The sequence below is a fragment of the Schistocerca cancellata genome, unplaced genomic scaffold (assembly GCF_023864275.1).
Source record: "Schistocerca cancellata isolate TAMUIC-IGC-003103 unplaced genomic scaffold, iqSchCanc2.1 HiC_scaffold_823, whole genome shotgun sequence".
NCBI lineage: Eukaryota > Metazoa > Arthropoda > Insecta > Orthoptera > Acrididae > Schistocerca > Schistocerca cancellata.
In genome coordinates, this window is record NW_026046834.1 from 212,566 (window position 1) to 229,881 (window position 17,316).

General features: G+C 41.3%; 1 protein-coding gene across 1 annotated transcript in view; it reads right to left on the reverse strand.

Moving 5' to 3' along the window:
- Positions 1–17,316, reverse strand: part of LOC126143531 (CLIP-associating protein 1-A-like) — a gene marked incomplete at its 3' end in the record, with an annotated part of 235,094 nt that overhangs the window by 207,518 nt on the left and 10,260 nt on the right. Inside the window, 2 exon segments of the mRNA XM_049915437.1 lie at positions 9,362–9,533; positions 15,565–15,670. Of these exon segments, the coding sequence (XP_049771394.1) occupies positions 9,362–9,533; positions 15,565–15,670 (278 nt within the window).

Genomic DNA, 17,316 nt, shown 5'->3' on the forward strand with positions numbered 1-17,316 from the left:
CGTACAGTCCTGACCTGGCACCGAGCGACTTCCACTTATTCCCAGCAATGAAGAAGTGGTTGGCTATGCAGCGTTTTGATGCCAACACACAGTTTCAAGAAGAGGTAACCACGTGGTTGAAGGCGCAGGCGGCCGAATTTTACAACGAAGGAATTTCCAAGCTCGTCCATCGCTACGATAAGTGCCTTAATTTAAATGGCAACTATGTAGAAAAGTAGTATTTAAGTGTGGCTTTCATCTGTATATAATAAAAAAATTTCCAATACTTTATTTACTTTTAATTCCAAAACGAAATGTACTTTGTGGATAGCCCTCGTATATCAAAAAGATAGATTAGATGCTACAGGAGGGGGTGTGTTCATTGCAATTGACTAAAACATTGTCTCAGTGTGGCATTGAAGTTCCGTGGTCGTATATAACAAGGCTAGGTGAAATCAAGTTAATTTTTGGATGTTTTTACAGGCCATCCAATTCCACTGTGATGGTTTTAGAGTCAATGGCAGAAAGTCTATGATCAGTAGTGAGGAAATACATACAATTAATACTAGTTGGAGGCAACTTTAACCTACGAAGTGTAGACTGGGATGTCTATGGATTCATTACAAGGGAGTACAGTCAGTCAGTCTTGTAAAGCCTTTTGGACGTGTTTCCTTAAAACTGTCTTGAGCAGTTTTTTCAACAACCAACAAACAATGGAATTATTTTAGACCTTGTTGCTACACACAGGTCTAGGTGAAATAAAGTTTATTGTTGGATGTTTTTACCGGCCACCCGATTCCGCTGTGATGGTTTTAGAGCCAATAACAGAAAGTCTACGGTCAGTAGTGAGGATATACACATATCATGTAATATTAGTTGGAGGCGACTTTAACCTACCAAGTCTATGGTTTGATTACAGGGGGTACAGACAGACAGGCCTGTGAAGTTCTTTTGAACATGTTTTCTGAAAACATATCTTGAGCAGCTTTTTCAAGAGCCCACATGCAATGGAAATATTTTTGGATCTCGTAGCTACAAACAGGCCTATCCTAATTGACAGTACAGAGGCAGGGAATAGTGAAAACATCATTATGGAGACTTGGGTTACTAAAGTTAATAGCTCCATAAAGAAGACTTGCTAGAAAGAGCAGATAAGACAGTTGTTAGCATCCTACTTAGACAATGAATTGACATAATTTTGTTCCAGTACGATGGACATAGAGAAATTATGGGTGAAGTTTAAACGGATCGAAAAGTATACTCTGAAGAAGTATGTGCTGAGTAAGTGGACGAAAAAGACTGACCACAGTTTAACAATGAAATTCAAAAAATGCTGAGGAAGCAAATGCTGTTGCACTCTCGGTTCGCAAGAAAATGCACAAATGACAAGAGGCAAAAGTTGAAAGAAATTAATGCGCCTATAAAAAGATTTACGCGTGAAGCTGACAGCAACTACACCATCACACCTTAGCAATAGATCCTGCAAGAACTCAAGAAAACTCTGGCCCAATGTAAAATTGCTAAGTGGGTCTAAGGCTTCTATCGAGTCACTCGTTGGCCAGTTTGGTGTGATGGTAGATGATAGTAAAAGTAAAGCCAAATTTTGAATTTCTCATTTAAGAAATTGTTCACATACGAGGATCGTACAACCATACCATTGTTTGACGAACATACAGAGTCCCATATGGAGGACAAAGAAACCAGCATCACTCGTGTATAGAAACACATGAGAATTGAAAGCAAATAAGTCGCTAGGGCTTGATGGGGGATCCCAATTTTGGTGTTACAAAGAGTACCCTAAAGCAATGGCCCCTTACCTAGCTTCCATTTATCGTGAATCTCTCACCCAGCGCTAAGTCCCAAGCTTCTGTATACAAGAAGGGTAAAAGAACAGACCTGCAAAATTATGGATCATTATCCCTAACTTTGGTTTGCTGAAGACTCCCTGAACATATTCTCAGTTTGAATATAGGGAAAAGTTTCTGTTCACAGATCAGCACGGTTTTAAAAAGCATCACTCATACAAAATTCAGCTTGCCCTTTTCTCACATGAGATCCAGTGAACCATGGATGAAGGGCAACAGGCAGACCTCATATTCCTAGATTTCTGGAAAGCATTTGACACGGTGCCACAATGCCGACAGTTACCAACAGTACAAGCATATGGAACACGTTCCCAGGTATGTGAGTGGATCAACGACTTCTTGAGTAACAGAACCCAGTATGTTATCCTCAATGGTGAGTGTTCGTCAGAGATGGGTATTGTCAGAAGTGCCCCGGGAAGTGTTATTTTCTATATACATAAATGATCCTATGGACAGGGTAAGCAGCAGTTTGTGGCTGTTTGCTGATAATGCTGTGGTGTATGGGAAGGTGGTGTCATTGAGAGACAATAGCAGGATACAAGATGACTTAGACAAAATTTGTAGCTGGTGTGATGAATGATAGATAGCTCTAAATGTAGAAAAATGAAAATTAATGCAGATTAGTATAATACAGTAATAGTAGCGTGCTGCTCGACACAGTCATGTACATTAAATATCTATGTGTAACGTTGCAAAGCAGTATGAAATGGAATGAACATGTAAGGACTGCATTAGGGAAGGCAAATGGTAGACTTCGATTTATCGGGAGAATTTTACGATAGTGTGGTTCACCTGTAAAGAAGACAGCATACACGGCACTAGTATGACCCATTCTTTAGTACTATTTTGAGTGTTTGGGGTCCAGGGCAGGTCAGATTAAAGGAAGTCATCAAAGCAACTCAGAGATGGGTTGCTAGAATTGTTACCAGGATGTTAGAACAACATGCATGTGTTAACAGAGATCCTTCAGGAACTGAAATGGAAATCCTTGGAGAGAAGTAGACATTCTTTTCAAGGAACGCTACTGAAAAAATTTAGAAAACTGGCATTTGAGGCTGACAGGAGAGCAATTCTATTGCCACAAACGTACATGTCACCTAAAGACCATGAAGATAAGATTAGAATGATTGGGGCTCATATGAAGGCATACAGACAGTCATTTTGCTCTCGCTCTATTTGCGAGTGAAGCAGAAAAAGAAAATAACTAGAAGTGGTACAGGGTACCCTCTGTGATGCACCTTAAGGTGGTTTGTGGAGTATATATGTAGGTGTAGATGATATAGATACAGAACTCTTCCCATTAAGGGAATATGGTAATTACGGAACATCTAATGCCTGATGTATGTATAGATAACTTAAAGAGTCAAACTGTAATATACTTGAAAATCATTTGAAGCCTGCAATCAGATCGAAATGTCACAGTTTGCAGCGTATTTGTGTACTGTTGTTACAGCAACAACACAGGGCCATTCACATTCTAATTAACAATGCAAGCAACTAGTGGTCTCTTGTTTCAAATGTCTACTACATTCTGTACATTAACCTGATCAAGCTTCAAGTAGCAAGTGTAGGTGTGATACCTCAAAGGAAGAAATAGGTGTCACACATTTGATGATGATGTGTAAGAGCTAGTACATATGAGCTTATGGAATGCCTGAAGCTTCCTTTTCCCACATCATGCGGACAACCAACACAACGAAAAAAAAACTGGCACATTTGCACTGATTTCAATGCATACTATCTCAAAAAGCATGCATGTTCCATAAATAATAAAAATGATTACATTAATTTCTACATTGCCTCCGCAGCCGAATGATTAAGGCTGCCACCTTCAGTGCTTAAGGGCCTGCGTTCAATTCCCGGTACCACCTGAGATTTCAATTCTATCTCTCTCTCTCTCTCTCTCTCTCTCTCTCTCTCTCTCTCTCTCTCTCTCTCTCTCTCTTTTTCCCCTCCAGAGGCAGAGACATCTGGAATGGGGTCCACTCATGAGGATGAGGAGGAGGAGGAGGAGAAGATGAGTGTTTAACGTCCCGTCGACAATGAGGTCATTAGACATGGAGCACAAGTTCGGATTAGGGAAGGATGGGGAAGGAGAGCGGCTGTGCCATTTTGAAGGAATCATCCCAGCATTTTCCTCAACCAATTTAGGAAAATCACACTGCCCGGACACAGATTTGTACTGTCATCCTCACGAATTCAAATCCAGTGTTCAGTGTGCTAACCACTGCACTACCCTACTCAGTGGGTCCACTCAGCAGCATAAAGACAAACGAGGAGCTGCTTGGATAAAGTAACGGCATCATCAGGATTCAGCTACTGGCAATAACAGCTGGGAGAATTGGCAACAGTGTGGTCACATGTCCAGCAATTATATATTGTTCCTCCTCCTAACATGGAGCAGCAGTCAGAACAGACTCTAGGACTTAATCCCTTTGTGGCGTTCACATTTATTAATCACCAACTCTGATTCTTATGAAGCAAGTGGTGTACAGCTGCTTACAACTCAATAGTCCAGCATGCATCTTCATGTTTTCCTTGCACATTTACTAACACACAAGATTTTTGGTAAGCAGCCATAGGAATTCATTTCTTACTATAATACTTCAGAATGCCTTTCAGCCATCTTCAGCGTAAGCCAACAAGTCAGCTCACTCAGAAGTTGGCCAGAAGACTTAAAGGCAAAATATCAGTGAAAGAAATGTAATTACTGTAGCAGCAGGGTCAAAATCTAATGGATCAATCATCCAGTACTATTCCTTGCTTCTTCTCGTTGTCTCATAAAATAGTTTATGATATAACCTACATCTTTGGAGCATAATTTTCTGCCAAGGCAGAATTTTCCTGCTCTGTTGGGAAAAGCTCCCTGGCTACAATTATTTTCATTATTTGGATCTCAATGAGATAACCTTCGGTCACTGAACTATGTCGTCATATTTTAACCACATTTGCCAAATGTACAAGGGTTGTTCAATTAGTAATGCCCCACATTTTCTTTCTTTTCTCAGAACATATTAATTGTTAAGAGTCAGAATTTGGTGACAATATACATCAACATGCCTTATACATGTCCTATTTCTCTACGTTGTCTCCATCACGTTCTATGGCCGTACGCCAACTTTGGGGAAGAGCACGTATCCCCTGCTGGTAAAAGCTCTTGTCCTATAAGCGTAGCCATGTTTTCACTGCATGACTTCTTCAAAGTACGATCCCTGTAAAGAATATTTAAGCGGCCCAAAGAGATGGTAGTCCGAGGATACCATGTCTGGACTGTAGTGCGGATGAGGCAATGAGGTCCAACCCAATTTGGCGATGTGTTCCCAGGTTCTCAGACTTGTGTGTGGCCATGCATTATTGTGTTGGAGCAAGATTTTGGCTGGATTCTTGTTGAATCGAACATGTCAGACACTGTTCTTGACTTTATTCAGTCTTCACATATGCCTCTGAATTCATGGTTGACCCTCTTGGCATCACATCCACGAGAATGACGCCATCACAATCCCAGAAGACTGTCGCCATGACTTTTCCTGTAGAGGCTGTTGTCTTGAATTTCTTATTTTGTGGTGAATGAGGATGATGCCACTCCATGGGCTGTCTTTCTGTTTCTGACACAAAGTGGTGCATCCAGCTTTCGTCCCCTGTAATGATCCGTGGCAGAAAGGCTTCTCCATTGGTCTCAAAACGCTCCAACAATTCAAATTAAATGACTGTTCTTTGAATTTTGTGGTCCACTGTTAGCATTCATGGAACCCACTGTGAGCACCTCTTTGAATATCCAAGAGTCTCGATCATTGCAGATGCACTTCCAATCTTGACCGACAAATGTAGAGCCAACTATCGAGTTGTGATGCACCTGTCAGCACGAATGATGACATCCAGACATGCATGTGTGGAGCAGTGGCTGTTACAGGACGCCCAGAGTGTGGCTTATCATGGAGCTCTGTTTCTGCATTTCCTAACGCTGTAACTTTCTTTACCCATTGTCTAACTGTACTCCTTTCAACTCCACCACCACCATACACTGCACACATACGTTTATGGATGTTCATCACAGTTTCTTTTTCTGCACACAAGAATTCAATAACAGCACACAGCTTGTAATGTGAGTCGTATGTAGATGGCATTTTGACACTGTACTATGGCTCTGCCATCTGCCAGAATGGTTTGAAACTTTACCAGCAGATAGAACAAACATCAGATGTGGAGCACCAACAAGGATATTTGTCTATGTACCGTATTTACTCGAATCTAAGCTGCATTTTTTTTCCAGTTTTTCTAATTTAAAAAACCGCCTGCAACTTAGAATCGAGCAAAAATTAAGCAAAAGTTCTGAAAAAGGTTGGTAGGTGCCACCACAACAAACTTCTGCTGTCGAATATATTTAGCACTACACAGGCATGCTTTGCACGCACAAAGATAAATACTGGTGCCAAAACCTTTGCCTCTGCCTCAGTAAATAAATTTAAAAAAGGTATAATATGAGCTTTTTTTCTCCACCCCGAGTTTCGACCACTGCATTTTCGTACATTATCCAATCAAGTAAATAGAAATTCCATATTGTTCATCTTCGAATGGTCCGCCCCCGGTAGCTGAGTGGTCAGCGTGACAGAATGTCAATCCTAAGGGCCCGGGTTAGATTCCTGGCTGGGTCGGAGATTTTCTCCGCTCAGGGACTGGGTGTTGTGTTGTCCTTATCATCATCATCATCATCATCATCATCATCATCATCTCATCCCCATCGACGCGCAAGTCGCCGAAGTGGCGTCCAATCGAAAGACTTGCACCAGGCAAACTGTCTACCTGGCGGGAGGCCCAAGTCACATGACACTTTTTTTTTTTTATCTTCGAATGTAGCAGCCTTTCAAATATTTCTTTTGCAGAAGAAAGTTCTAATCGTGCTGCAGGTCTGTGACTGATGAGAGCAACATGAGGTGATGCCAGCAGGAAAGCATTTAGTGGGCCAATGTGTGGCCAATATAATGCACTAGAAGTGATTTTAAATGAATTTGAGGAACAGTGTCAGAAATTCCTGCCTGTGAATGCTGAAATTTTAAAAATTAAGGCACATGAAATTGCTAGAGAGCAAAACATTGAAAATTTTAAGGCTAGTCACAGCTGGATTGATCTGTTTATGAAGCGCTGGGGTTTTTCACTTCGGAGGCGAACTTCAGTCGCACAGAAGCTGCCGAAAAATTATGAAGAAAAACTTTTGGAATATCAGCACTTCGTAATTAGGCGGCACACAGAAAAGCAATACCTTCTTGGCCAGATAGGAATTTTGACATGCCGTCAAATTATACGTTTGACGCCAAAGGAAAGAAAGACATAAGTGTTCTTACATCAAGGGGTGAAAAAACAGCAGACGTCCGTCATGCTAGCTTGCACAGCAGATGGACATAAATTACCCCCATTCACAGTTTTCAAGCAAAAGACTTTCTGAAATCAGAAGTGTTTCCAAAAACTGTAATTGTACGAGCAAACGAAACTGGGTGGTTTTCGGAGGACATGGTACTGGAATGGATTAGGCATGTGTGGAATCATCTTCCTGGCGCAATGCTTGGTCTACGCAGTCTGTTGACAGTAGATGCGTACGCAGGCCATAGAACACCTGCAGTAAAACGAAAATTAGAGGAAAGCAAAATGGACTTGGCAGTAATTCCAGGCAGGATGACGTCAAATCTGGAACAACCCCTGTTTGAATAAACCATTTAAGGACAAGCTTAAATGCATGTACACAGACTGGCTTTTGAAAACCGATAGACGACTGACACCAACAGGACGTGTAAAACGCGCAAGTTTGTCTCAAGTGTGCCAATGGATTTCTGATGCATGGAAGTGTGTACCAAATCAGACTGTGCAACAAGCATTTAAAAAATGTTCGATATCCAATGCACTAGATGGTATAGAGGATGATGCTCTGTATGAAGAAATGAGCAACAAAGAATTGAGAGAGTGTGCTTCAGAGTCATGACTGTTATTTTAAACATTTTGTATAAGATGTATTACAAACATAATAAAATTTTGTTTTAAATTTCAGCATTTAATTTCTAAGTTATTTTCATTCTTATTTTATAAGTGTTGCTACTCTGCATTGCACAGGACAGAAAAACGTGGAGAGCTGCACCAAACCAGTCTGTGGACTGAAGACAACAATAACACACACTGCATTTGAAGTCATCACTGAAAACGTACTATGGAAATCCGACTGGCAAGACTGTTTGGGATGTATGTAAATATGGTCAACTCTACGTTCTGAATTTTTTCCTACCTGTGACAAGAGATGGTTGATAATAGGAACTTTTATGAATCGTGAATCACATGCAGTATTCTCTTCACAATAAGAATAATATGAATATAAACATTATGCCTTGTATTATTTTGTGTTTGCTGCTATCTCATTTAAATCCTGTCTGTCTAATAAACTACGAAACTAGAGTGAGACAACAGCAAACGCGGAAGGATATACATATCATGTCACGTTTATATTCGTATTATTCTTATGCTGAATAGTGATACAGTCAGAAATGAAGCACGGCAACTTACTAGATTTTTAAATCTAAGATGACTCTAATTTCTGTGCAGAATATAATGTAATAAAGAGGCGTCTGCAAAGATTTTCAAACAGAGAAAAATTTTCCCTAAACTCTCGTTCAGAACATCGTCTATCATACACAGTCTATTATTTGGTTCTTGTTGATCATTATCAAAGAAAGCACCAGTAACAAATAGAATTCTCTTGCCATTGTTTCACTAATGAGACAATTACTCTCTTTTTTTTAATTGTAAGTGGCGGTAGTGCGCACAGAAGCAAGCTATCCCGCGAGCGGCGACAGGTCGTAAACACTCATTATCTGAATGCGACAAACAATGCATGACACAGTACAATAACACATTTTCAGCTTAGAGTGACATAAACACCTATAACAAAGAAAACGGCACTTATCAGATCAAAGCAAAATAAGCAATCAATTCAAACCAGACGAAGCACATGAAAGAGGAGGGTACCCATATAAATACGGACAGAGAGCCTAACGCATAGCAATGGCTACCTGGTAAAGCTTAAATGCAAAGCTTACAACTCGAATCAAACTACTGTAGCTGTATCTTCATCCATTCGACCTAAATTGTGTCTCATGTTACAATGGACCAGCTTTGTTTCGATTTGTAGGTGCGGTCTAAAACTTTGCTCTCCCCTTGAATTTTGAGTCTCAAATTTCGGGTGTGGCTTAGATTCGGGAAATTTTTTTTTTCCTTGATTTCCAGTCTCATTTTTCAGGTGCAGCTTCGATTCAAGTAAGTACGGTATATTAAAGGATTAAGAAGGGGGGGTGGAGGAGGGGAGGCATTACTTACTGAATGCCCATCATACATTTTCTTTCAAAAAAGTATGGATTTGTACTCTTTTAGGGTTTTACTACAAGTATTGTTACTTCTCATAATTACATGTGTACTTGTAAAGGAACTAAGGGCACTTACTATATTCAAATTATGAAACTTTTTAAAAAATTTCCACTTACTCCCTCAGTGCGGACTGAAAACAGATTAACACTTCTTCTCGGATTTTAGCATTTTTGTGAGAAAATGCTGATGTCAACTTCTCAAACAAGTAATACGGTGAAGTAATTTCCCTCTCCAAAAGTTTCAGAAGGAAAAGCTGAGCTTTCTCTCTCACAACTTCTTTGTTGTCTCCTGAAATACAAGCATACTAGATATTATTATTAATTCCTTACATATCTACTAATCTGAAACTAATGCCATGACCATTTTTTCTAGCTCTGATACTTTTTCAATACACATATTCTTACCAAAAATTAATTATGGTAACTGTTACAATTATATTGGAATAATTATTGTGAAGTCACTTAGACTTACAACGTCCACACCACATACACTTTTCTATACATATCATAAGCTCAAAAGTCATTCCCAACCACACACAATTAAAAACTTGTATTAAAGCATTGACATCTCAAATGCTAGATACGTCATTATTTCACAGCATACTACATTTTTTGGTAAACTCTACGTACTATAGCTGCATAACACTTAATGTAAGCTGCAGCTTGTAGGCTTTTTGCAGGGCCAGCCAAAATACACTCCTGGAAATGGAAAAAAGAACACATTGACACCGGTGTGTCAGACCCACCATACTTGCTCCGGACACTGCGAGAGGGCTGTACAAGCAATGATCACACGCACGGCACAGCGGACACACCAGGAGCCGCGGTGTTGGCCGTCGAATGGCGCTAGCTGCGCAGCATTTGTGCACCGCCGCCGTCAGTGTCAGCCAGTTTGCCATGGCATACGGAGCTCCATCGCAGTCTTTAACACTGGTAGCATGCCGCGACAGCGTGGACGTGAACCATATGTGCAGTTGACGGACTTTGAGCGAGGGCGTATAGTGGGCATGCGGGAGGTCGGGTGGACGTACCGCCGAATTGCTCAACACGTGGGGCATGAGGTCTCCACAGTACATCGATGTTGTCGCCAGTGGTCGGCGGAAGGTGCACGTGCCCGTCGACCTGGGACCGGACCGCAGCGACGCACGGATGCACGCCAAGACTGTAGGATCCTACGCAGTGCCGTAGGGGACCGCACCGCCACTTCCCAGCAAATTAGGGACACTGTTGCTCCTGGGGTATCGGCGAGGACCATTCGCAACCATCTCCATGAAGCTGGGCTACGGTCCCGCACACCGTTAGGCCGTCTTCCACTCACGCCCCAACATCGTGCAGCCTGCCTCCAGTGGTGTCGCGACAGGCGTGAATAGAGGGACGAATGGAGACGTGTCGTCTTCAGCGATGAGAGTCGCTTCTGCCTTGGTGCCAATGATGGCCGTATGCATGTTTGGCGCCGTGCAGGTGAGCGCCACAATCAGGACTGCATACGACCGAGGCACACAGGGCCAACACCCGGCATCATGGTGTGGGGAGCGATCTCCTACACTGGCCGTACACCACTGGTGATCGTCGAGGGGACACTGAATAGTGCACGGTACATCCAAACCGTCATCGAACCCATCGTTCTACCATTCCTAGACCGGCAAGGGAACTTGCTGTTCCAACAGGACAATGCACGTCCGCATGTATCCCGTGCCACCCAACGTGCTCTAGAAGGTGTAAGTCAACTACCCTGGCCAGCAAGATCTCCGGATCTGTCCCCCATTGAGCATGTTTGGGACTGGATGAAGCGTCGTCTCACACAGTCTGCACGTCCAGCACGAACGCTGGTCCAACTGAGGCACCAGGTGGAAATGGCATGGCAAGCCGTTCCACAGGACTACATCCAGCATCTCTACGATCGTCTCCATGGGAGAATAGCAGCCTGCATTGCTGCAAAAGGTGGATATACACTGTACTAGTGCCGACATTGTGCATGCTCTGTTGCCTGTGTCTATGTGCCTGTGGTTCTGTCAGTGTGATCATGTGATGTATCTGACCCCAGGAATGTGTCAATAGAGTCCCTTTCCTGGGACAATGAATTCACGGTGTTCTTATTTCAATTTCCAGGAGTGTATATAAAATATGTGTCTCAATAATAGATTACATAATTTAAATTCTCAGGACACATTTCAAATATTTTCCACACAAATTTACTTAATGACAGACAACACTTTTGGAACTGTTGGATATAAAGTGATGTTTTTCAAACTGGTAATAGCTAATCTTAAGACTGTCCCTTCAAATGCCTGTTAGCCCCATGTATTAGAGGTTTAGGGTCTTTGCTTCTGTGGATTACAGTTCTTACAGAGGTACTGAATGTTCTGTCCAGTCAGCCTAAGGGTGACCTACCAACGTGGACACGATTTTCACATTTTGCTACTTACAAGTGAATCAACGAAGTGGTTGAACTTTTTCCATCAAATTTCTGTCTCTGTATACCTCTATTACACTTTGACATGTCAATGAATATTTAATATTTATGTTTTGGTGGTGGTGATCACAATTTTTTGTTTCTAGCACTGGCATTGGAAATTCTAAGTGCCATAGGAAAGGCATGCTAAGTTTGTAAATATCTCACTAGAGTGCATAAGAATACAGTAACCTAAGTGGCGCCACTAGAGCGAGTTTCATGAGTGATTAAAAGTAATAAGCATACAAAACATGTTGCAAAGAATTTTCTTGCTTACATCATTTACGGGATAAAGCTCTCTATTTCTTGCTTCAACATTATTTGCCTACCCACAAGGAATCTAAAGCTTAATGCACAACACTGGACAAAGCACATATATTCCCTGTAGTAAGAGACATTAGCATGTTCTTTCCCTGCACGCATAATCTAAAACAGGTTATATAACATGGACTATTCATATCATCACACTGGTCAATCAACAGTATGAAATAACACAGAATCCTACATGTCATGGCATACATAGTTCATTTCTGGAAAAAATGGACAAAACATGTTCTTTTCCTGTACTCTTCCTTTTGATTGTACACAGCATTCTACTGAATTGATTTGAAGAATGTTACACAAATATCTTTGACATGCTTTTCAGACACCCATCTCTTAAATTAGAAGCATCACTTCCTTGTAGTTTTGTCTCTTCCTGAGGCACACCTCTAGAGCCTGATGGCTTCTCAAGATCAACTGTCCCCTCTTCCTCAACACCAAGGAACATGTTATTTGCTGGAGTACACAAATTTTGTCAAGGAACTTGAATGTCACATCTTGTATCATGGTCCTTTCCAAAATAAAATTAAGATGAAATGGATGCAGCCTTATCACTCTGTTCAGACAAATTGGATCTACTTTCCGCACCACTCACTTCTTGTACTGGTTCAGTGTTGTGGTCACTAGTAGTCATATGTGATCAATTTCACCTCGTCCTCCTCCTCAAGTCACTACATAATACAATTCCTATACTTTGTCGTCTCTGTCTTCTTGCATTTTGACATTTTACTTGTTATACACACACTGATCAGCCAGAACATTACGACTACCAACCTACTATCGATATAAACTGGTCAAGGTGACAGCAGCATCACCTGGTGAGGAATGACTGCTAGTCAGACACACACACGGTGCATGTAGTATCAGTGAGCATGCTGTCCATATGCAGAATGGGGAAGACGTGTGATCTATTGGAGTTTGCTGAAGAGCAGACTGAGATGGCCCGGAACCTTGGCATGAGCATTTCGGAAACTGCATAACTTGTCGGGTGTTCAATGAATGCTTTGGTGAGTGTCTCCAACATGTGGTGAAATAAAGGTGAAACCATGTCCAGACATTGTGGGGTTAGGTGGCCACCCCTCATTACAGATGTTGAGCCTTGTAGGCTGGGCAACTGGTAAACCAGGACAAACCACAAACTGTGGTGGAACTACCACCAGACTTTAATGCTGGGCAGATTCCAAGTGTGTCTGAACACACAGTGCACCAAACACTATCAATGATTGGTCTCTGCAGCCAATGACCCATGCATGTGCAAATGTTCATCCCACAACATAGCCAAGCGCTACTGAAATGGACACATGACCATTGGCAGAGGCAGAGCATTGCATTGTCTGATGAATCCTGATACCTTCTCCTTCATGCTGTTGAGAGGGCATGAATCTGTCATCATCCACGGAAACAACTCTTTGACATCATCCATGGAAACAACTCCTTGACACCTGTACTGCCGAACTGAGACAAGCTGGCGGCAGCTCCATTACACTCTGGGGAACATTCAAGTGGGCATCCATGGGTCCAATGGAGCTCATGCACAGAATCATAATGGCCAAGGAGAATCGTACAATGGTTGTAGTCCATGTACATCCCTTCATGACGATCATGTTTCCAGATGGCACTGGCATTTTTCAACAAAATAATGTGCAAAATGACAAGTTCAGGAGTGTGATGGAGTGGTTTAAGGAACACAGTTGCAAGTTCTAATCAATATGCTGCCCCCCCCCCCCCCTCAACTTGCCAGACCTGAACCTGATTGAACACATCTAGGATGTGTTGAATGTGGCGGCAGCACTCATCTGCCCCCCCCCCCCCCCCCCAAATTTATGAGAATTAGCTGATTTTTGTGTGCAGATGTGATACCAAATCCCTCCAGCAACCTACCAACACCTCACTGCTTCTGTGTCATGATGTGTCGCCGCTGTTATCCGTATTCAGGGTGGACAAACCGGATGTTAGGTATGTAGTCATAATGTTCTGGCTGATCAGTGTACAGGAATGTAGATGACAAATGCCACCCAAGCACACTACTCCAAAGAGAAATTATTTCTTATAACTGTAGACAGGAACAGCAGTGTGCTAGTGCTGTCACAACAGGCATCAACAATAAATATTCAGCTTCTAAATGGTGCTGGTGCGAGTCCAAAAATCAACACGCAGTGTCACAAACTCACAAAAAATGTCACAAGGGGGGGGGGGGGGGGGGGGGGGGGGAACCTCTTACCCGCATGGTTAATCTAGGGTTTACTAAAACATTCAATACTGCTTTGCCAATGCACAACCAAACTGTCTTTTTTCATCTAAGATTTTGTATTCGTGTGAGCAATCGACTGTACTAGCAACACTGCGGAAGGTACAGGAAAAGAAATAATGTGTACATGAAGACAGTAGCTCTCACAAAATACGTAAATAAGGCTGCCTCATTTTGGCTTCAAATATAATTCAAACCATTAGCTGTAAAACAATGTGCTGCACTGTATTGTGCAGTGCAGTGCAAGCACTTTTAGCACTGTCTTTAAAAGTGATTTTATGCTTCACTCTCACATGAATGAAATTTTTGTCTGTCGCTCTCTCACTAGTATGACTGGACACAGTTTGAAATAAGAACTGTGCCTGTAAAAATGTGCTCTTTTGTAATATTGATATATACAGCTATTGTCTGATGTGGTATTACTCCGAAAAAGCATTTGTAGGACACTCTCTTGTCCTGTTCGTATAGTATAATGTGCAGCATGCTAGCTTCTAAGGCAGGGAGTTGAGCCACACCCAGATTGAATCTGCCTGAGTGTCGTTTTTAGGTGGTTTCTCGTGCTTATTTAGGCAAATGCAGGCATAGTTCCCAAATTCTGCCTTAGTGAACACGAGACACAAACAGTTAAAATACGATAACACAAAAAACAAAGTCTAGAGAATTCAAATACAAATGGCGCACATGAACTCCATGTCTTAGTTTAAACTGACAAGTGGGGCAACAGGAAGTGCATTGGCAATGAGGTTACATAATAAAATACAATTGGTGAAATTCTGCACAAGTGTACCCTTTACTAGAGGGGATAATTGATATGGAAAAGTAATGGCCCACTCTTCATACCTCTAAACACCCATCTCCCCATCTTTTAGTTGTTCCTGCTGAACTTTCTCTTACCAAATTGTGACTCATCAATTTCCTCTACAATACCATATCAATTAAATTTTTCATTCTGCTAGAGACCAACTGCAGCATAAATCTCTCAGCAGAAATACCTACACTCAACAGTTTTGTTTCAGTACAACTACCTAACTACATATGATGCCATTTCTGAGCACATGCCTCCCCCCACATACACAACCACTGAGCAGCAAACAGCTCAGAAGGCTCAATTTAAGAGAACTGATATCTATAACACACTGAAGAACTGGAAACTACACAAAGAACTACCACCACACCACAAACAATTTGCAAATAATATCCAATAGTTCCAATTTTGGTGCTCAAAATGCAGCATCCCTTTCACACCTACAACACTAAGTAACATTTTCACTGAACCAAATTTAAAATCTGATGACTTACCTAGTCTGTCAACCACAGGAGATATTACCATATGCAAATATGGTTTGAAATCTGTACCCATTCGATCAGCAAAGTTAGTCAAAACATCAATTGAGTTCTGTGACACCTGTAAAATATAAAATGAAAATTAATGGGAGGAACAAAAGGTAATCACATAGCTGAAGTGTTGATAGGCACGTAAACAAGGGTGAAAATGCTGTTGACCACACGATGTAAAATCTTATAAAGTGCATACCGTGATTGCGCAGGCTTGCCAAGTGTGATAATTCTTGGTAGTCTCCTTGGGATACAAAAATCAACATGACTCAATATTTCAGGAAGCCATCTGTCTGCTGTGTTCAGGAGGGATGTGCTGCCTTTTAACTAAATGTATTCTATTTATCACTTTCATCTCATTGACCAAATTATTATACAATTTAGTCCCTGATAAAAATGCTGTTTTCAGTTTCTTGGTAAACAAATCAAACAATGGAAAATCCAAGATGAAATGTACAATTGCCTGAGACTGAAGTTTTGTGTGTGTGTGGGGGGGAGGCACATTTGCGTGAGTGTGTGTTTATCATCTAATTTTGACGAAGGCCTTACTGGCCAAAAGCTGTATTTGTGACTGTCTTTTTGTTGTGCCTATCTACAACTCAGAATTTCTGCTATATGGTGAGATATACTAATGTTTTTCCTTAAATGTGCACCAGACTGTTCGATGAAATCACTCGGTGCAGTGGAGATGCCTTTTTTTAAAAAAAATATTTCCTCAGAATGAGCTTATTAGTAACTAATTACTATTTTTGGGCCTTTTCTTATTGTTTGACAGAATTACGTCAATTTTTTGTGTATTTCATTCCCAGAAAACACTGAATTGTGTGTACATAAGAATAAAAAATCGCCAAAAGGTACTGACTGTTACCAAAAGCGTATAACATGACAGTGGCATTCTCTGTGCCAGTATCTCCATTTGTTAACTCTAAACCAACTGACAGTCAATATTCATCTTTAACAACTTTGTGTTTGCTACACAAGCTATAGATTTATTGTTAACACTTAATGGGACAGTTGGTTCCCTCCTCAAGCTTAAATTCATGTTACCTTTTCCCTTTACATTCAATGTTAAGTTAATAATACTGTCAAACTGTATGTCTCTTTGCAGTTTCACTGGCCTTCACAACAAGAAGTGCCAGTGCCTTTATCAGTGACTTCAATGTTACAGTTATCAACAAAGAAACATTTTCCTCCATGCCTTATCCTGTTTGGAAAGTCAGTTAAAAGGTGTCCACACTGCCACTAGGTGAGCAGTACCCACACAAAATGATTATTTCTCATGGAGTCAAGCTTGGTCAGTTCAATGGCTCACATTTCAAAATGGTTGAATGAAAGCATTACTATTTATTGTGAGCAGTCGAATTGCTGGATAGAACTAATCTATAATCAGGCACAGCATCAACTGGTAATAACTGTTCAAAGCAATCACAACGCCATACTGGCTAACATGGCATCACCTATTATTGGCCATCTAACAAAAAAAGTTATGCTTTCATTAGTTTACCAGGGATGCACGTGCAGAATGCCACACAGAATGCCTTTTTTAACAGCTACAGCACAGAATGCAGCATCTTCACTGCTCTCATGCAATCACCCATTGAACCACAGTGGTTCCAAGCATTAGTTCAGTTGAGCAATTAAGGTACCATTTTTTTGCAACAATGTTGGAGGGATTCAGATATGAGGCAACACAATACATGGATCCTGGCCTATTTT